Source organism: Episyrphus balteatus, chromosome 3 (genome assembly GCF_945859705.1).
Source record: "Episyrphus balteatus chromosome 3, idEpiBalt1.1, whole genome shotgun sequence".
Taxonomy (NCBI): Eukaryota; Metazoa; Arthropoda; class Insecta; order Diptera; family Syrphidae; genus Episyrphus; species Episyrphus balteatus.
In genome coordinates, this window is record NC_079136.1 from 68457242 (window position 1) to 68478784 (window position 21543).

Below are 21543 nucleotides of genomic sequence, written 5' to 3' on the forward strand. Positions count from 1 at the left end.
TTTGCTTTTAAAAACACTATCATTCTTTTTTATCAGAAAACCATCCTTAATCTTCAAACACCAGTGTCCACTTAACTTGTTTTGTTGATAACAATCTTATCAAGGTTTTATTTTGTTATTTAGGTAATGTTGGTACTTGAGATTTTTATTTTTCAAGTGCATCACGAGTTAGGAATTACGAGTTGATATTGTTCAATTCGATCTATTGAACAAAAAAATAGTTAAAAATATTAAAGCTTTCCAAGATTTAGGAGAGTAAAATAATGGAGGAATGCGTTTGCCATCTGTTGGATGTATAGAATATTCAATTGCTGTAAGAACGTTGTTTAAAGTTTTATAAATTTATCATTGGTTAAGTGGTTCTATATGAATTGTCTTTCACTTTGAATGGAAAGATTGAACAATTTAACTGGAAATAATATGTTATACAAATTAGCTGACCCGTCCCGACTTCGCACGACATTTTAGTTCTGTAAAAAAAATATAAAAACATTAGCTTACCCAGCTGACGCACAATGCGTATGGAAATGGTGGGCAAAATTCAATTTTTCAATTAGTTTACTCTGCAAAATAAAAACTGTTGTAAATATTATAATAACAAATTCTACAAATTTTGACGAAGCTTTCACGCCACCTGCCACGCTCACTTATTTATAGGTGCACATGTCACATTTTTCGCACTTGCCGCACTTGTCACACATGTCTCACACGATACCTGCCATAGAACCATTTTTGTTAAATTTAATTTTCTTTCAAAACACTAATTCTAATTCAATGAATTTTTTCTATACAAAAGCATAAAAGTATAAATTAAAGATAAAATTTTTTAAAACTAAATTTTTGGGCTTACAAAAATTTTGAACGTTTCAAAAATAAAATTTTTGAAACGGGAGTGAATTTTTTTTTTATTTTAGTTTTAAGTGTTGATTAATTACAATATTACATATTTAAAAAAAAATATATTTTTTTTTAAACGACTCTAAAGATTTTGAAAATATTTTTTTCTAAAAATGCATCTTAGTAAAAAAAATGGATATCTTTGTTTTGGAGCTAAATTGGAGTTTAAGATGTTGTTTTTTCCTTTACGTAAAATGTTAAACGGTTTTACACAACAAGAAATGCAACTGAAATACAATTATAAAAATATATTTTATTTGTTCCTCAAAGGTAAAACAAAACACGTCTTAAATGAATTTGAGCCCTAAAAAAGTATGCAACTTGAATTGTTTAATTAAGATTCATTATTGGAAAATAAAATTCACGAATGGGTCGCACGTACGTACATGCTTTTAGGTTAAGGTTTGCTGGAAATATGAATGCTTTTTAAAATATGAAAACAAAAAACTTAACAAATACATAATACAAAATATGGTTTAAGTTTACAAAAATATTTCTTTAAATGGTTTTGACCTTCAAACGAAGTATGGTTAAAGGGAACGGGTCGTTATTCTGTATTCCAAAATTCTGTATGACCAAAATTCTGTATCTGAAGAAAAAATTCTGTATGAACATAATTCTGTATTCCATTATTCTGCTTTTCTATTATTCTGTATTTCAAAATTCTGTAAATCCAAAATTCTGTTTTTGAAAATTCTGCAAATCCATTATTCTGCTTTTAAAAATTCTGTAATTTTAAATCTCTACATTAAAACATGTCCCTCAAGTAAGCAGAGCAAGTACCCCAAAATTATATCAAGTGCTCCCCTACTTTTGGAAAAACTTAATGTTCTGCTAACTCGATTTAAAGTTAGCAGAGCAATTACCAGAAAATGCCTTAAACTGTTAGTAAAAAATTCGGGTTTGGTTTAATATTTAGGTGCCAAACAAAAATTAAAAAAAAAATGATTTTTTTTCTGTGATCTTCGAAAAAATTGTTTTTTTTTTTAATTATTTTGAATAATTAAGTGCTTTGAGTTAAGTACCAAATTTTCGAAAAAACTTCCGAGATTTTCCATAAAAAAAAATATTTTCATTTTCCATACAAATTCATGTTCTACTAACTTGAATTTGTTTTTTTTTTTTTCAAAAAATTCCACTTTTTCGAAAAAATTGCACATAATTAATTGAATGTTCGACTAATTTGAATTAAGGCTCCATTTTCCGATAAGTTTTCCGAGATTTTCATGTTCTGCTGGCTTGAATTTCATTTTTCTCAAAAAATTCAATTTTTTTCGACAAAATTCGAATGGAGTTATTAAGTGCATGACTAATTTGAGTTAAGTACCCTATTTTCCGAAAGTTTTTTCTTCGTTATTAAACATAAAACTATCGACACACAATTTATCCTTTCCTTTATTAGGTTTTAATAATTCAATATTTTCCATTTTTCTGAATTCATTTTATATCACGATTAACTCATAACACTTAACTTAAGCTGGCGAACGCAAACTGCTTCAAGGTTCTGCATAGAAAATATCAAAAATCTGTACTCCAAAATTCTGTAAATGATAAAAGAAAAATTGTTTTGATAATGAAAAAAGTGCGCACTTTTTTCATTATCAAAACAATTTTTCTTTTATCATTTACAGCATTTTGGAGTACAGAATTTTGGAATACAGAATTTTGAAATCCAGAATTTTGTGTTTACAGAATTTTAGAATACAGAATTTTGAATTTACAGAATTTTAAAATACAGAATTTTGAATTTACAGAATTTTAAAATACAGAATTTTGGAATACAGAATTTTGGAATCCGAATTTTGGCCCATACAGAATTTCGACCCCAACCCATGGTTAAACTCACAAACGCATCACTGCTTTTGCATCACAACTTTTTGTATGAAAAGAAAACACTACTTTATACCTACAAAGCACCAAGTTTTCACCAGAAATGTTTTTGATGCAAATTTTTGGGGCGTTAATGAACTCAGCCTATGTAAATTAATATTTTGTATAACAGAAAACTTTTAGATTTTATTTTTAAGACCGTAAGAGCTGTTAAATTTGCAAAAAAAGGAAACATTAATTGAAATATAAGACGAAGTTTCAATGAAACACATTCATCCGTTTTCAAAAAAAAATTGAAATTTTTTGTTGTTTTAACATTAGAGTTACTAAAACGTTTTTTAACAAAAATTTTAATTTAAATCGGTCGTGACGCTTAGGAAAAAGTCAAACATCAAAAAAACGTTTCTTTGGCAAGTCGTCACGTGAGTTCTTATTTGTCCTATAAGCCAACAACTTAACTTTTCAGGAGAGCGTTTTTAAACTTCAGAGTGGTAGTTTGCTTATTTTTTTGAGTCCAATCACAGTGATTTGAATGTTTTTTGAAAGATAAGATATTTTCACAACCATACATAAAGAATTTGTATGTTATGGTTTTTCAATATTGATTAAGTTGAGTTTTAAAAAAAGTAGTAAAATGGACATATGAGAAACCAAAGCTAAAATTTTTTTCTTAAGTTAAATTTGTATTGGATATAGGACACAAAAACAAAAATCTTGCCCCCACCCCAAATCCTATAGTGAGCCCAAGCAGGAGGTTTGCAGGGGAGCAGTATTCCCAACCATACCTTCTTCAACTTTTATATTCGTTATTGGTAGTCCAAATGCCTATTATTCACATTAAAAGTCATAAAAAAAAAAAAAAACCGTGTGGGGCTAAATGCCTTTTCGAAGATAGGTGTTATCGCCACTTTTAAAAGGAAAGAAACCCTGCAGGGGATAATTCGTTTTGGTTTGGGAGATAAAACCTGCAGTCCCCGCTTTGACCTTGAAAATCGCGACTTGTGGATATGAGATTTTTCTAGACTTTTGAGGTAAGTTATAGAATGCCAAAACGAAGGTATTGAGCAAACAAAATTTTTATTAGCATTCATTCTGAGGTTTACCCCTTTTTTTACCTTATTGTATGTAAATGTATGAGTTTTGAACCATAGAAGTCATTTTTTTTTTTTTTTGATAAAAATGATTAGGCATATGAGATTTTTTTGTTGAATCTTTTGTTATCAAAATTGGTTCACTCAGTCCAAAGTTATGAGGTAACATACATACCTACAAAAAACAGACGAATTGAATACCTCCTTTTTGGAGGTCGGTAAAAAAAATTCCATGCTGTTTGTTAAAAAGATTATATCAAAACTTTTATTGGTCTGATATTCAAGAATAATATCTTCAGGTTCAGGGTAAACGAGCATCATATTAAAATGAACATATAATTCAATTTGTAAAAAAAATTACAATTTAAAAAGCAAATTTTTCTTCAGAAATTTACGTCAATTATTTCCAAAAAAACAAGCAATTAAAATAAAATGACAGCTTATAAAAGGCGTGTTTTTTCTACAACTCAGTAGCTACTCATTTTTTTATTTTATTCGAGAAACAATAAAAACTAATACTTACTTGTGTAATTTTTATTATTGTTTTGCGAATAAAATGAAAAATGAGTAGCTACTGAGTAATAGAAAAAACACGCCTAAAGATACTCCCCAAAAAAATGTATTGCCGACACCAAAATGTTCCGAGTTGAGCTTTTATGCATCGTTTACGTTCTCAAAATAGGAAGTGTATTCACGATAGCTCCATTTCCTTCATTAGAAGGTTTTGGAACAAAATAATAAAGTTTCTTCTGAAGTCAAGAGAAATCTCGTCCCAGGTTTCACGGATAGCTCCCATGTAAGTATCTGTGAGCAGCTGTGAAGTCTTGCTAAAATAGCTTTTTTTTAGATCATGGAAATAAAAGTTTTAACAATCAGGAGTTCTTTTTCATCTTTAAAGACAACAAAATTTTAAGTATTCTAAATATCAAATTAAAGACAACAATTCTTTAAGCTTCTTATTAATTTATTTCTATGCAAATAAATTCAAATAACCATCATATTTTTATTAATATTCCTCTTCCTCAGCCTTTAGTATTGCTTTGAAACTAAATGGAGCAAAAGCATATCCATCACCTTTATAATGTTTGCTCATAAATTCAACCCTGAAAAAAAAAAATACAAAGAATAAAAACAAAAACAATAATATAATCTTATTTTTAATCAACATACCAATGCAAACGTAAAGTATGCAAAAATGCCGACAAACCTTCCATTAAAACCAAAATTTCAAATGAAAATTGGGCCCAAATATAAAAACCAATGTACAATAGAATAGGACCAATTAAAGGATGATTTATGGTTAATATAGTTGACAACAATTTACTCCAAAGGACTTCAGATAATTCTGTCAAAAAGAATGAAATTATTAAGGATTTTTATTGTTGGGGGAAAAATTGAAGACTCACGAGAATGAGCCAAGGACAAAGCCCAAAGACGCAAATACGAAGCAGTATGTGAAATCGTACTAAGAACATACTCAACTGTATGAATGGCTTGCTCGATGAAAATCTCACTCATTGGTTCTTCATCTTTATGATTGGAGTCATTCATCATTTGACTCCTTTTCTTCCTTTCCATATAAACAAACAATGGCTTCGAGAACAACATCCATGGAATACACAAAATAGCAATTCCAACCAATCCCAACTGCATCAATTTCTGCCCATCAAACAAGTACGCTTTGCAATGTTCCAATGGTGGAGTTGATTTAAACAACATCATATCAATGAACATAATTAAAACTGAAGGAGCACATCCCGGATTGTCCACAAAGACATCAGTTCGAGCATTAAACTTGGCCCATTTGAAAAACATCATAAAGACCATATAACCAAAAAGGAGAACCAAGAATAACACCTGTGGAATGAATTCCATGAATATCGCTCCCCATCGACGGAAATGAATGTGATTCACTAAATTCAAGAAAAGGCCAAAAAGCATATGAACCACTCCGAAAATAATGGATAGTTTCATTTTGTGAGAATTCTGAAAGATGATCTTGTTCTCTGCCAATTGCCAAATTGGATCAATTCCCATTGCGTAGGTTCCAACTGTGTAGTTCTTTGGGTTAAGTTGTAGCGAAGGATTTTCCAAGATCGTAGAATAGTTATAGTGAATTCGCCAACCAGAACCGAAAATGTTCATAGACTTGGAAAATACATCGTTATAAATGAATCCTGTGTACATCGAAAACATTCCCATGAGTAGAATAATGTACCTTCCACCGAAGAAGATCGACCAAATTTCTCCACCGCCTTGAATTTTTGACAACTTTTTCTCATAAATGCACATCCAAGCTCCAAACAGGAGCAAGATCAATCCATGTCCAACATCACCAAACATCACAGCGAATAAAAATGGAAAAGTTATAATTGTGTACAAGGCTGGATTTATTTCACGGTACGAAGCTATTCCGTAGGCATCAATAAGGTTCTGGAAACCTTGAGTAAACTTATTCGTTCTATTATAAGTTGGCGGTGACTCATTGGACTCGATAACGTTCAAAAACGATGTTATTGAGTTTCCGACTGCTGCGGATCCTCGAGCTAAGGCATCTTGTACGATTTTCAAGTCTCTTGTTGGTACCCAACACTCTCCTATCATGCATTTCTGAGAGACGTCTATGTTAAACAAGTTAAGGGTATAGTAGATGGCTTTCATTTTTTTAACCATGAAGCTCCAAATTGGTAGGTTTTTTGAAACATTTATCAATACTCTACGTCGATGATCGTTGGTTTGATTTAAAACCATTTTCAAGTCTTCCAAACGGGCTCGAACATCGGCGATCATTTCATCGCGTTCAGTATGAGAACTTGGACACGGGTACATGGTAGCTCGAAAACCTGTACAGACTTTTTTGATTCTAGTCTTAAGTTCTTCTCCCTGAAAGAATGCAACGAAAACTATCTTTTGACTTTCATCGATTGAAAGCTCTTTAAGCTGAGCCTGTCTTAAGAATACATTTCCATGTGATATACGCCAGAGCATTTGTTCGAAACCAAAGACCCTACTCCGTTTTATGATACCCGCTACAAAAGCCAATTCTCCACGTTCATTTTTATTTACAAGTATTTCTTTTGTGCCCGCACTGTTCGAGTCTAAATTCAGAACTTCCTGATCGGAGAAGAAATCTTCGGTATTTTCTAAAACTTGACGTAATTCGTTCAGTTCGTTAAAATTCGCTCTAAGTTTGTCCTCATTTTCGGTTAGTTCAAGCATTTCACTTTCGGTCGATTCTAAATGAGCTTCTAGATTGATCGTTTCTTTGGGATTCAAAGCTCGTGGAATGTCATTTTCATTATTCATTTCTGGTAATAATATTTCTTCTTTTTTCAATTCGTTTGTAATGTAGTGGATTTTTCTTTCCAATTCATCACAACGACGAATTTCGCTAACAAATTTTCGTTGATATAAATTTACACTTTCGTTCAACTTGAATTTTTAGAAAAGAAAAGAGAAATTCATAATTTTTTAGTAAAAACTAAATTGGTTGATCTTACATCACGAAATTGAACACATCCAATTTCACCCATTTCCAAAACTGTGGAATAAGCTGCTTCGGATTGTACAAACATTTGACAGAGAACCATTGGCTCACTGCGGAACATGTCTCCCATTATGATGGTGTAATTGAATTTATTTTATCTGAAAATCTGTAAATTTGAAAAGTTTTTGTTAGAAATGGCTTAAAGTTAGGAGAAGCAGTGACTGTTGCGGTTCTACCCAAGTTCTACCCAAAACCCGATGTTGGAAGAATCTCGTTTCTAAATTATTTTCGTACTTTTAATACAGTTGAACCATAAATTTAGGTACATTTCATGTAAGAATTTTGATTTAATATTGAAAAAATAAAACATTTTAAAATGATAATCTTTAACCGACAAATCAGTTAAATCAAAGTGGTTTCTGTTTATTTTAACTAGATTCCTTATGCACACAGTGTAGCACAGTTCTTAACTTCTAACATTGTTCAAAATGACACCTCAATAATTTCAACAGAGTTTTAATCCAAAATTAAATTTTGAAAAATTAATTTTTTTGAATAAATATCAATTTTTCGAAAACGGGGAATTTTTTTTTCAAATCTTGGTTTTTAGTGTGTAAACAATTACAATTAATGGCATACCAACTATATTTTGAATCGTTCTAACAACTTTTAAAATTTATATTTCTAAAAAAACTTCGTAATTAAATAAATCAAGTTGACTAGGTCTACTTATAAGTATGCAGAGTATTGAGCTTAATTTAAGCTCCGAAACAAAATCCCCTCGAAAATACATTTGATCTAAGATTTTGGATAGAATTTTGTATATTAGTTAAAAATATCAATTTCGCGCTTCATATACGTGTGGTGGTTTTCTTTTAATAAAAATATATTGAGCACTTGACCATTTTGTTGTTTATTTTGGAAATACGTTTTTTTATACTTTTTTTTCTTACATTTAATTTTGATATGTATTTTAAAAATCGATGGTAATTTTTCAAAGTTTTTCTTTTTGTATTTAATTCACAAAGACAGACGCTATTATACTAAATTTTGGACTTTTTCTCCTAACGAATTAATTTTTTGAACATCAAATCAAAAAAATGGACTCGGTTATAAATTTGAAAGATAAACAAACAAAAACGTGACCAAGGGACTTCACATCACACGTCACAATAAAACGCAATCATGAGTATGATAGATAAAATCCACATCAGATCATATGAGGTTGTATCTATACGTCATATCAAATAGGAAATCAAAAATTAACTTCCATTAACTTTTACTTTTAATGTTTTTTTTTTTTAAATTCTAAATGGCAGATCTTGGATTCTTGAAATCTTTTACTTGGTTAATAAAATTTATATTTAAAGCCTGTTTTTACTAGAGCCCAAATAAGATAATTTCGCAAATTATCTCATTTCAAATCGCATAGAAAAAAAAATCATATATTTTTATCTTCTCACGCTATTAAATCCATTTTTTTCTATGACAACCTATAATAAATTTTATATCATCTGAAAGCTTATTATTTCATCTTTTATATGACGCTTCAATCATATTCTTACTATGCCTACAAAAAAAAAAGAAGAATTTTTCAAAGCCAACCATGTCGAAATTTTAAACTGAGAATACAGTACTTCCTACATTGGTGGCTGGTCATGGGCAACAGATCTCCAAAGGTGTTTTGAGGTATTTCTGAAGTTTTTTTCAATTTAACATTGTGAAGCTTGTAGTAAATGTTCCGTGATGTATGATATATCAAATGAAAGGTAATATTATCAGCATGCTCAACAAAGTTAAATCAAAAGAAAGAAGAATAGAACTTTATTGTAACTTTATCTCAAAATTTTTAATACGAATTATAGCCCTACTTAATCTATTTACAGTATAAGTTTCATTTATTTTTTTGTTGAAGAAAAAAAGATAAAAATAAAAAACCGTTAAAAACGGTCAAAAACTTGAGACAAAAAACTTGTTTTTCTCGTTTTTTGGTCAAAAATCATTTAAAAAAAACTAACAAACGCATGCGCCCAGTTATAAACTATATGTTCTATAAGTTTGAGATTATTTGAACGCTACGAAAAGTTACTAAAAATAAAACCCATCAAAAAATACCCCCAAAAAAATACCCATCAAAAATGCATGTTTCGAAACGCAGGGACCCCTAATTTTTTTTTAAATTATCTTTTGAATTTCATTTTTGAAAATGTGAAACAAAATTTCCCCTACCTATAGTTACTACTTTGTCAAAGGTCTACCTCATATTTTAGTTTAAAAAAAAAACCATTTATAACTGGATTTTGATGTTTTTTAAAATTTTTTCAATACCATATAATTAGCCTTACAATAAATTTAGCTATGGATTAAAAAAATTAAACTTTTTTTTTGGAAAATAGCCACTTTTTTGCAATTTTGTTTTACCCCTGTTTGCCCTATTAAATGATGGAATTTTTGAAAACCCTTCATAAGTAGGTATTCAAATTTAGGTTATTATCTTTCAAATAAGCTATAGAAAATGTTTGTATCTCCAATGGTTTATTTTTAATTTTTAATTGAAATTTTTGCCATACTACTACAAATTTCAGGTGGAACGGGACAAAATAGCGTCACCTTTTCGTGGATGCTGTCATGGTTCATCGATTTATAAAATCCAATTTGGTCTGCACTGATCACTAAGAATGTATATTGTACAATTATTATTGTATTTCATCATAAGCTGAAGCAAGTCCATTCGACACATTCCTTTGCTTTATTTACTGTATGTTAATGAATGAAGTATAATTGATAGATAAGCTTTGATAAACCCCCCAAAAAATTGTTTTGAATGCGAACTCTTTCTTATCACTTAAATTCGTTTTTTTTTTTTAATAACAAATCACATGGCAAGGAGAATTGTGTTGATGTAAATACCACCAAAATGTGACTTCTGACTCGTGATGCACTCATAAGTCATACAATCCGAGAAAGAGTCCAATAACGAATCATATACTGATAACAAAAATGTTTTTAATAATTATTTTTATTATCGGAAGTGTACAAGTATGCATTATTTGGAACCATCATCGTTGTTTTGGGGAGAAATCTTATTCCATTATTATTATTAAGTCGGAAATTTATTTAAGCATCGGATACAGTTTGTTGTGGGAATTAGTTGTCCGTAGGTCGCGGTACAATTTGTGTATTAAAATTATTTCACGGAGGAGGTGCAATAAAGGTTCAAGAGTCTTAAGTTGACACTTGCAATCGAGTTCGGAATTCTAATAATGTTTATTAAGTGCTAGAAAAAGTAAGTCTACGTTAAAGTCTCCTTATTTTTATAAATTAGAGCTTTCATGAAACTCACTGTATCAATGTTTATGATCTTTCAAGACTGTCGAGTGTCTAGGTTCTTAAGTGATATTCTTTGATACGGCTCAGATGGTTAACCTTGGTTATTTAGTTCGTCTTGCAATCAATCTGTTACAGATTCAGTGTTGCCGAATGAAAAAATAAAAAAATCATGATTTTTTATCATGATTTGAGAAAAAAATCATGATTTGTACTTTTCAGATTTATGTTTACGTAAATGTACTTGGTACTGAACAATTTAGATAATGGTAATGGGCCATTTTCATAGTCATATTTTAAAAGTTTCTAACCAGTTTAGAAGCAGGTCTTTTCCAAAGAAAAATGATATAGAAGTGGGTTTAAATTGTCTATGAATAAGATAAACCTCAGTCTATCTTAGAAACAAGAAAATAACAGCTTATGAAAGAACTTTGAATATGGCCCAATACATTTTATAATTTTTTCTACTTTAAAATCAAAGCAATTGTGATTTTTGGCAATTTCGTTCGTGTGTAAAAGACCAATTGGTGATTTATAAGAAAACCTGGGGTTTATCATCTTCATAGACAACGTAGAATCCAATTTCCTATGGAAAAAAGCTGGAAGAGCAATAGATGGGCATGTTCTGAAGTTAATTGCTTAGGAAATAAAAAAAAATTAAAAAAAAAATCATTATTTGAGAAAAAAAATCATGATTTGAGTTCAGAATTCATGAAAACTATGATAAATCATAGTTTTTGGCAACGCTGTACAGATTTGAAATTGAAGGATTTTTTTTTTTGGTTTATAAATGTTATTTCTGTAAAACATTGTGGAAGGAGACAGATTTTTGATATGCATAAGATTCATACGTCGGCTCTACATACTTATCATACAAAATTACGCTGATTCCTACAATCGGCTGAGATGGGTTTTTCCAGCAGTGAATCAGCCTGTTTACAAGAGGCGACTAAAGGATAAATGAGATTTGGAAAAATAAAATCAAGGAGAGCAAAGGAACAAACAATAGGTATCAACCACTGCTGTTAAAAACTTACGAAAACGTTCCGCGACATTTTTGGAGAAATTTTGAACATTAGCTGTGTTTTATTTTCCACGTGATCCAGATCAGGGCCCCATTGCACAAACCAACTTTGCACTTTAACTTTGCAAATTATGTTGCACCAAAGTCCAATTTGTAAAGAGGAAATAATTTTTTGAAAAATAAAACAAAAATTCCCCCTTTGAAAATTTTGTTACACCAACCACAAATTTGCAAAGCACAAAGTGCTTTTCTGAAAAGCGCAAAGTTGTACCAATTTGCAAAGAATTTTTTGATTTCATTGCACCAAACAAAAAATATTTGCACTTTCCATTTCAAATTCTGCAAAGTTTCGCAATAATATGCAAAGACAAAATTTCACTTTTTGCGGATGGCCATTTCTTGTGTAAAGTTCGGGTATATTAAATTATAATTTAAAATGAATCACTTTGAACGACTTTTTGAACATGAGGAGTATAATAAAAGTTACGTGAATGAGGTAAAATTAAGTATACATTTTGAAATTAGGATTAATTATCTATTTTTGAATGTTTAACTATATGGTTAGTATGTGAAAACAAGTTGAAGTGGCATTGTTAGAATTTGTTGTGTTCTTTTTATTTTTTCCGCTGATTTACAAAAGAAATAAAAATGTTTGAATTGTCTTGAAAACTAAACATCTGATTTCAATGATCAACACACTAACCTCAAATTATAGAAGTGAATTGGAAATAATTACGAATCGTGACTATTTGACACTTCAAAAGGAGTTTAAGAACGATGTTCAACTGTCAAATAGTTGTAACTAAACAAAAGACCATAGTTCGATAGTATACACTAGGGCGGGCGTTCGTTATTTTTGAATAAAGTTCCTAAGTGGAAAACTGTTGCTAAATAATAATACAAAAAAAAAAAATACCCTAATTTTTTCAGATTCTTATTTTGACGCTAGATGGCGCCCCAAGAGGGTTAAAGTTTTTTCTCATATAGCCTAAATGTAAAAATGTTTGATGATGTTCTATTCTATATTAAACACCCTTTTCAAAAAGGTATAAACCATTTTTCTAGGACTAGGGGTTTAGTCAGGACATGCATGCCTTTTTTGGGTTTTATTAAATTTTTCATGCTACTCATATGCCTGTTTTAATAAAAAATGCTTGGTTTAATAAACCCAAAAAAGACATACATATCCTGACTAAACCCCTAGTCCTAGAAAAATGGTTTATACCTTTTTGAAAAGGGTGTTTAATATAGAATAGAACATTCTCAAACATTTTTACATTTAGGCTATATCTAAAAAAATTGAGTAATAAGTCAACATATACCTTTTTCAAATAAGAAAAAACTTTAACCTTCTTGGGGGGCCATCTAGCGTCAAAATAAAAACCTGAAAAAATTAGGGGTTTTTTTTTGTTATTTAGAAACAGTTTTTCCACTTTGGAACTTGATTCCCGAAAAACGAACTCCCTAGTATACACATAAGTAAACTTAGATAAAATAAGAAACGCACCTCCCTCTGCCTTCTGCTTCATGGCCAAATAGCCTCCTCTAGAATTGCCAACCACCTTATTAAAAATTATGCGTCATGCAAAGAATGATTGCAATTTGAAGTTAAAATAATGATATTATATTTATATTAAAATTTCTATTATTTTCTTCTTTAAACAAATTGCCAGCAAAGCAACAGTCTAAGTAAATATAACCAAACAAAACAACAAATGATAAAGTAAAGTACAACCAAATTTCAAAAGATATCGTTGTTTTAATAAAAAAAAGAAGATTTCAACCTTTTTTTAACAACGTAAAGAAATTGAAACTATTTACTGCTTTACTTTGCAAATTTTCTAATTATGCAAAGTTCCATTTTTAGTTGGTGCAACGCCCGCACTTTTTGCTTTGCAAAAAAAAAAAACATAAAAAATTGCAAAGTGCAAAGTGTGGAACTTTTAATTTTTGGTGAAACACTTTGCACTTTTACTTTGCAGAAAAGTATTGTTTTGCAAAGTTGCAAAATGTAAAGTGCAAAGCGGTTGGTGCAATAGGGCCCTGATCTAAGGGCCCTATGGGCGAACTGAAAGGCTCTCAGAATTTGGTAACTTATTTATCCCAAATCCTTTCCGTTTTCTATTGAATGCAGTTCTTTTGAAATTTCGAAAAACTACAAGCCATTTCTAACAAAAATTTTTTACTTTATAGATTTTCAGATAAAATAAATTAAATCACTCCATCATCATGGGAGACATGTTCCGCAGTGAACGAATGGTTCTTTGTCAAATGTTTGTCCAACCCGAAGCAGCTTATCCGACAGTTTCAGAAATGGGTGAAGTTGGATGTGTTCAATTTCGTGATGTAAGTTCATCCAATTCAATTTCTAATAAAACACGTTATAAATCTGCTCTATTTTCTAAAAATTCCAGCTCAACGATGGTGTAAGTTTATATCAACGAAAATTCGTTAGTGAAATTCGTCGTTGTGACGAATTGGAAAGAAAAATTCACTACATTACAAACGAATTAAAAAAAGAAGAAATATTAATACCAGAAATGAACAATGAAACTGATATTCCACGAGCTTTGAATCCTAAAGAAATGATCAATTTAGAAGCTCATTTAGAATCGACCGAAAGTGAAATGCTTGAATTAACCGAAAATGAGGACAAACTTAGAGCGAATTTTAACGAACTGAACGAATTACGTCAAGTTTTAGAAAATACCGAAGGATTCTTTTCCGATCAGGAAGTTCTGAATTTAGACTCGAACCGTGCGGGTTCAAATGAAACACTTGTAAATAAAAATGAACGTGGAGAATTGGCTTTTGTAGCGGGTATCATAAAACGGAGTAGGGTCTTTGGTTTCGAACAAATGCTCTGGCGTATATCACATGGAAATGTATTCTTAAGACAGGCTCAGTTGAAAGAACTTTCCATCGATGAAAGTCAGAAGATAGTTTTCGTTGCATTCTTTCAGGGAGAGGAACTTAAGACTAGAATCAAAAAAGTCTGTACAGGTTTTCGAGCTACCATGTACCCGTGTCCAAGTTCTCATGCTGAACGCGATGAAATGATCGCCGATGTTCGAGCCCGTTTGGAAGACTTGAAAATGGTTTTAAATCAAACCAACGATCATCGACGTAGAGTATTGATAAATGTTTCAAAAAACCTACCAACTTGGAGCTTCATGGTTAAAAAAATGAAAGCCATTTATTACACCCTTAACTTGTTTAACATAGACGTCTCTCAGAAATGCATGATTGGAGAATGTTGGCTACCAACAAGAGACTTGAAAATCGTACAAGATGCCTTAGCTCGGGGATCCGCAGCAGTCGGAAACTCAATAACATCGTTTTTGAACGTTATCGAGTCCAATGAGTCACCGCCAACTTATAATAGAACGAATAAGTTTACTCAAGGTTTCCAGAACCTTATTGATGCCTACGGAATAGCTTCGTACCGTGAAATAAATCCAGCCTTGTACACAATTATTACTTTTCCATTCTTGTTCGCCGTGATGTTTGGTGATGTTGGACATGGATTGATCTTGCTCCTGTTTGGAGCTTGGATGTGCATTTGGGAGAAAAAGTTGTCAAAAATTCAAGGCGGTGGAGAAATTTGGTCGATCTTCTTCGGTGGAAGGTACATTATTCTACTCATGGGAATGTTTTCGATGTACACAGGATTCATTTATAACGATGTATTTTCCAAGTCTATGAACATTTTCGGTTCTGGTTGGCGAATTCACTATAACTATTCTACGATCTTGGAAAATCCTTCGCTACAACTTAACCCAAAGAACTACACAGTTGGAACCTACGCAATGGGAATTGATCCAATTTGGCAATTGGCAGAGAACAAGATCATCTTTCAGAATTCTCACAAAATGAAACTATCCATTATTTTCGGAGTGGTTCATATGCTTTTTGGCCTTTTCTTGAATTTAGTGAATCACATTCATTTCCGTCGATGGGGAGCGATATTCATGGAATTCATTCCACAGGTGTTATTCTTGGTTCTCCTTTTTGGTTATATGGTCTTTATGATGTTTTTCAAATGGGCCAAGTTTAATGCTCGAACTGATGTCTTTATGGACAATCCGGGATGTGCTCCTTCAGTTTTAATTATGTTTATTGATATGATGTTGTTTAAGGCAACTCCACCATTGGAACATTGCAAAGCGTACTTGTTTGATAAACAGAAGTTGATGCAGTTGGGATTGGTTGCAATAGCGATTTTTTGTATTCCATGGATGTTGTTTTCGAAGCCATTATTTGTTTATATGGAAAGGAAGAAAAGGAGTCAGTTGATGAATGACTCCAATCATGAAGATGAAGAACCAATGAGTGAAATTTTTATCGAACAAGCCATTCACACGGTGGAGTATGTTCTTAGTACGATTTCACATACCGCTTCGTATTTGCGTCTTTGGGCTTTGTCCTTGGCACATTCTCGTGAGTTTCCGATTTTTTCCCCAACAAAAAAATCTTTATTTACAACCTTCTTTCTGACAGAACTTTCCGAAGTCCTTTGGAGTAAATTGTTGTCAACTATATTAACCATAAATCATCCTTTAATTGGTCCTATTCTCTTGTACATTGATTTTTATTCGTGGGCATTTTTTACATTTGCAATTTTGGTTTTAATGGAAGGTTTGTCGGCATTTTTGCATACTTTACGTTTGCATTGGTAAGTTGAGACAAAAAAGGCTTATGTTTTTTTTTTTTTTAATATTTACTTTTTATTTTTTTTTTTTTTTCAGGGTTGAATTTATGAGCAAACATTATAAAGGTGATGGATATGCTTTTGCTCCATTTAGTTTTAAAACAATACTCAAGGCTGAAGAGGAAGAATATTCATAAAAAATGTGATGGTATTTTAAATTTATTTGCAAAATAAAACAATAGAAGTAAGTTTAATAAATAGGAACCAAGAGAGTAATATTGTCTTTAACTTGATATTGAGAATTAATCTAAACAAAAATTTATAGTTTGATATAGAAACAGAAGGTTCAATTAAAATATGCATTCAAAAAATTGTTACCCTTATGAAACTTGGACAAAAGATTGTTTTTTTTTGCTGTAAAAGAAATACCATTTAAACTTAGCATGACAACTTTTGAAAAAGATATTTTTTTGGCTCAGCAATTGCCGTGTTTATGCCTTGAAGTCAAAAAATTGCCGTGCGCTTAGTTTGGGCAGAATCGGTCCACAAAGGCTTGCCATGCTAACTTTATATAACGTTAGCATGTCAACTTTTAATTTTTGATCATTCATTATTCATTATTTTTCGTTCATTATTTAAAGTTAAATTGCTGTAATTATGCCGTGAAATTGAAAATAATATAAGCATGACAAACCTAAATCGCTGGTCAAAATTAAATGTTTTGGCCAGTTAATTGTTGCTTTGGGTTTATATGTAAAATACAAACTCAAAAAAATTGCTGCGCTCTTGGTTTTTTTTTTCAAAAAAATTTTAAAAAACACATTGAAAAATAAATTTGTCAAGACTGTGAATTTAAATGCAAAAATGAATGATACAGAAAATTGCCCCAATTGATTTCTTATTAAACACTGGAAATTATATGTTTCTATGACTTCAAGTTTTTGAGTAAATTGATGTATAAGAAATTATAAAAAATATAAATAAATAAAAAACTAAAAGAAATGGTTTTCTTATTTTTAAATTTTCTCAAAAATTAGAAGTCATAGAAACATATAATTGCCAGTGTTTAATAGAAAATCAATTGGGGCAACTTTCTGTATCACTCATTGTTGCATTTAAATTCACAGTCTTGACAAATTTATTTTCAATGTGTTTATAAAAATTTTTTCCCCTAATTTTAACTTTAAAATCGGTTATTTGAAAAATAATTGATTAAAATAGTTTAATTTAAAATTTAAAATTAAGTGCATAATTTCAGCTTTTAAAAAAGGTATCATTCATAACTGTAAGTGTTGCCGTTGTTTTTAAATATTTTTTTTTGATATTAAGTCATTTTTTAGAAAATTGCATCTTTCCACTCACCTAACAAGGACTTAAACTTGCCAAAACCGGCTGTAATTGCACAGTTCTCTACAACCACTTAGACAAATACATATATAAATATTGACTTTACGGAATAAAGTTTAATTTATTGCAAGTAAACTGCACACCTTTAAGTTAGTCTGGCTGGCACTTGTGCACCTCAAAAAATCTGGCAATTTTTTTTTTAACTCCTCGATGGGTAAACTAAATTCTATTAAAAATTCAACCTTACAATACCAGACCAAAATTATTTTACTTAGCATGCTATAAATCACCACTGTAAGAATTTTTAGCCTTACAATGGGTCATATGCGTAAAAAATACTAAATGCTTTTACTTAAAAATTTGTAAAGCATGAACTTTTTTAATCCACGTTTTGTGCCTATCAAACCTAATTTATACTTATTAATTTCATATTGCTAGTACTTACTATTTTTTATGCATACGGGCCAATAGCTAACTTAGTCACTGTGCCACTAGCTCTCCTACCATTTTTGTGTATAACCTCAAAAATATTGAGAAAAATAAAAAAATACGATTTTTTTATTTTTTATTTTTGTCTCTTACAAAACTCGTTCGATTTTAACAAAACTTGATTAAAAATTACTTTGTTTTGTTTTCAATCTATTTTAAATGTTTTTTGAGCAAAAAATAATTTTTGGATTTTTGACGATTTGAAATAAATTTGAAAAAATAGCCTATTTTTCAATTATAAAAGTTACCGACAAAATTTTTGATTTTTAAAAAGTTTGGATGCAGTTAATTAGATTAAAACCTTTTATTTAAGACTAAGTTGAAAAACTATACTTTTGTTCAAGAAAATATTGAGAAAAAGTAATATTGGCGAGTAATATGTTTCCATAGGAACCAAATTATACCTACTTTTTTTATGGCCTTTGACCTTCTTAATTTGAATCATTAGAATAGCATAGTTTTGTGAATCTTAAAGTACACACAAAATGTAGCTAAAAACGGTCTCCGAACTTTAAAAAACCGTGAAAAAATGTTGTACTTTGAGATTCAGCCCATAAAATCTACACTTGGTGCTTGAGAATAATACAAAAATATTTTCAAAAACAAAAAGTACTCCTCTGTTTAGAACTGTAAAAAAAATCTGAAATTAACCGAAAAATGACTGAGTAAAAAATCGTTGATATCTGAATCCATTGAAAAACGGTTTTTTCACGATAACTTGGAATTTTGGGGGTCTACGAAAAATTTCAAGGGCCGAAATATGATTTACTCAGCAATACCTACAACCTCTGGTAGGTCACTTCCAAAGTAATTGACATGATTATTATTTTGTAACACAGTGTTATTATCTCCAGTTCATCCTCAAACACCATATATATACACACATATATATTAGGGTGGGTCAAAAAAATGGAAATTCGTTTTTTTTGATTTGGTACTTCGAAAACTCGATTGGTAGACACCTCTAGAATATACTCACCAAATATGAGCTCTTTATCTTAATGGGAAGGTCCTCCGCTTTTCAAAGATAATCGTATTCAAATCGCAATGCATACTTGTCATAAGAAAACTATTGAAATCAGTAGGCATTGGTTTGGATACAAATATCTTCTTAACGGTTAAAGCAATTAATTTGCTGCCAAATAACTTTTTATAGAACGTTTAAGTCCCTACAAGAAAACATCTTGCTAATTTGAAAATATTGAATTTTCAGTGAATTAGAAAATTTTGAAAAATAAAAAATGTTTTCATATTTTTTTTTAACTTTGACCTCGAATATCTTTAGAATGGTTAGATTAATGAAAAAAATTATTATGACCTTTTTTGTGGAGCAATCTGTTTCCTACAAGAATATGTCATACGCGTTTGATTATTATAATTTTTCAATTTGTTACAAAATTAAGAACAAAAAACGAATTTTTAAAGATTTTCTCGATTTTTGGACCTCAAATATCTACTAAACGGTTAGATGAACGAAAAAAGAGTAAGAAGTCTTTTTTGTAGAGCGTTCAGTTTCCTACAAGAATAAGCAAAGAAATTAGCAAAAAAGTCGATTTATAAAAAAAATAGTTTTTTTTGTAGAAGCTTGATGCAAAAATGGAAAATTTAAAAGCGGAGGACCTTCCCATTAATACAAAGAGCTCATATTTGGTGTGTATATTCTAGAGGTGTCTAGCAATCGATTTTTCGGAGTACGAAATCAAAAAAAAGAATTTCGATTTTTTTGACCCACCCTAATATATATTATATGTACATACGCAAGCGTGAATACGATATACCTACCTAGCTAGACAATAATTTCAAACATAAACCACCAAAAAGTCAACAAGAACATGAAAAACTATCCTTCTTCAATCCTTCACATAGGATACTGTCAAGTACATTATACAAACAAAGCACCCACATAACACATCTTCTACCTACTTTTCCGCTGAGCAATTTTAATTATTAAATAAATGCAACATAATTCTCTGATGCACAAACAACTCAAATGACATCCACAACAACAACATGAAAACAAGTTTTCTTTTTTATTTCAAAATAAATAGGTACACACTGCAATATTCCAAACACACTACAATATTAGCCCTGTTCCATTGGAGGTGGTAGTTTACTCGTGAGTAGAAATCTAGTACAACAACTACACATTCTATCTCCACGAGTAGAAGATCATGTGTTAAATCTAGTACTAGATCTACCACCTCCAATGGAACGGGGCTATTCCGAACCAGTTTTCGTCCACAAACACCATATCAATATAAAGATCTATGTACCTACATTCCTACATCCATGTCTCTGTCTAATATCCGCAGATCCGCATTGTTATTGAAAACAAAAATAACCCTTTTATCCACCTATCACTTTTCGCATTCTTCATTTTTCTATCGTCATACTTCTTTTTTTGTATCTTCTTACTTCCAACTTGTTTATGTTCCAACTTCCAACAAAAAAAGAGGTTTCTTCGAAAAAAACAATCCTGGTGGTAAATCGATGAACTAAAATCAGCCGTTAACAAAAAGTAACGACTTTTTGATAAAAAAAAATAGAGTTTAATAAATTGTATTATTTTGCAATACTAAGTAGCTTTTTGATAATTTTTTTTTTGTTGGATCAATTAAAGAAGGTATTTTGTCATTTGGGAAAAATTATATTGCTTTTTTCATATAACTACACATTTAAAAATGCATTCGAAAATGAGCAATTTTGATGTTTTTCATGAAATGATTACTCAAAAATAGGGCCAAAAATGAAAGTTCCGCTCAGACCATATTCTAATTTTAATCATTACCTTAAAATTGACATACATATGATATGTGTTTTCCACTTCAGTTTCTCATAAACTATGCAAGAAAAAAGTTGTTTTGGACTATTTTGCAAAAACTGTAACTGAAATATTAAAATAAGGTATGAACAAAATTTAAAAAATAAAAATGTGGCTAGACCATATTTTAGATTAAATGTCAATCTTTCATTAGCAAATTAGTTTGATTAGTGTTCTGTGGACCCCACAAACTGTGCAGAAATTTTCCAAATTTCTCGTGTTTCGCAAAATTTTGTCCGGAGGCCTCTTAAAGACGGTTTATATCAATCGCTTCGCGTACCAGCCGTAAAATTTAGTGTTTTTCTTGTGCTAACATCTTGTCTTGGTCAAAGTGTACAAAGTGGTGTTCATTAATATTGTTTAAAATGTACTTGTAGATTGCTTAAAATCAATCAGGGAAGCAAGATACTAGCATATCTTTTTTCAGCTGAGTTTTTTTTTTTGGTCCTGTTTGTATTTAATGGGAGAAGGAGTAAATAGCACAGTTCAAAAATATATTTTTAAAAGTTTCGTATGAGTGATATTGACTGATGTTGTTCTTTCAATACAAAAAAAGACAATTTTTTAAATGCATTTTGA

General features: G+C 30.5%; 2 protein-coding genes across 2 annotated transcripts; one reads left to right on the plus strand and one right to left on the minus strand.

Moving 5' to 3' along the window:
* Positions 1–4817: 4817 nt before the first annotated feature.
* Positions 4818–7435, minus strand: LOC129915060 (V-type proton ATPase 116 kDa subunit a 1-like). The gene is made up of 4 exons (XM_055994519.1): positions 7319–7435; positions 5225–7250; positions 4989–5163; positions 4818–4921 (listed from the first exon to the last, which is right to left on the minus strand). The coding sequence occupies exons 1-4, from the start codon at positions 7433–7435 to the stop codon at positions 4825–4827; spliced, it is 2415 nt and encodes an 804-aa protein (XP_055850494.1). The 3' UTR covers positions 4818–4824.
* A 2965-nt stretch (positions 7436–10400) lies between these two features.
* LOC129914689 (V-type proton ATPase 116 kDa subunit a 1-like) lies at positions 10401–16568 on the plus strand. The gene is made up of 5 exons (XM_055994029.1): positions 10401–10591; positions 13850–14002; positions 14071–16096; positions 16157–16331; positions 16405–16568. The coding sequence occupies exons 2-5, from the start codon at positions 13886–13888 to the stop codon at positions 16502–16504; spliced, it is 2418 nt and encodes an 805-aa protein (XP_055850004.1). The 5' UTR covers positions 10401–10591; positions 13850–13885; the 3' UTR covers positions 16505–16568.
* Positions 16569–21543: the final 4975 nt, after the last annotated feature.

Coding starts and splice junctions, on each gene's coding strand:
- LOC129914689 (XM_055994029.1), top strand. CDS start 13,886: ATGGGAGACATGTTCCGCAGTGAACGAATGGTTCTTTGTCAAATGTTT. Junction 16,097..16,156: donor TTTGTCCTTGGCACATTCTC/GTGAGTTTCCGA, acceptor TCTTTCTGACAG/AACTTTCCGAAGTCCTTTGG. Junction 16,332..16,404: donor CATACTTTACGTTTGCATTG/GTAAGTTGAGAC, acceptor TTTTTTTTTCAG/GGTTGAATTTATGAGCAAAC.
- LOC129915060 (XM_055994519.1), bottom strand. CDS start 7,435: ATGGGAGACATGTTCCGCAGTGAGCCAATGGTTCTCTGTCAAATGTTT. Junction 7,251..7,318: donor GATGTGTTCAATTTCGTGAT/GTAAGATCAACC, acceptor TAAAAATTCAAG/TTGAACGAAAGTGTAAATTT. Junction 4,922..4,988: donor CATACTTTACGTTTGCATTG/GTATGTTGATTA, acceptor TTTTTTTTTCAG/GGTTGAATTTATGAGCAAAC.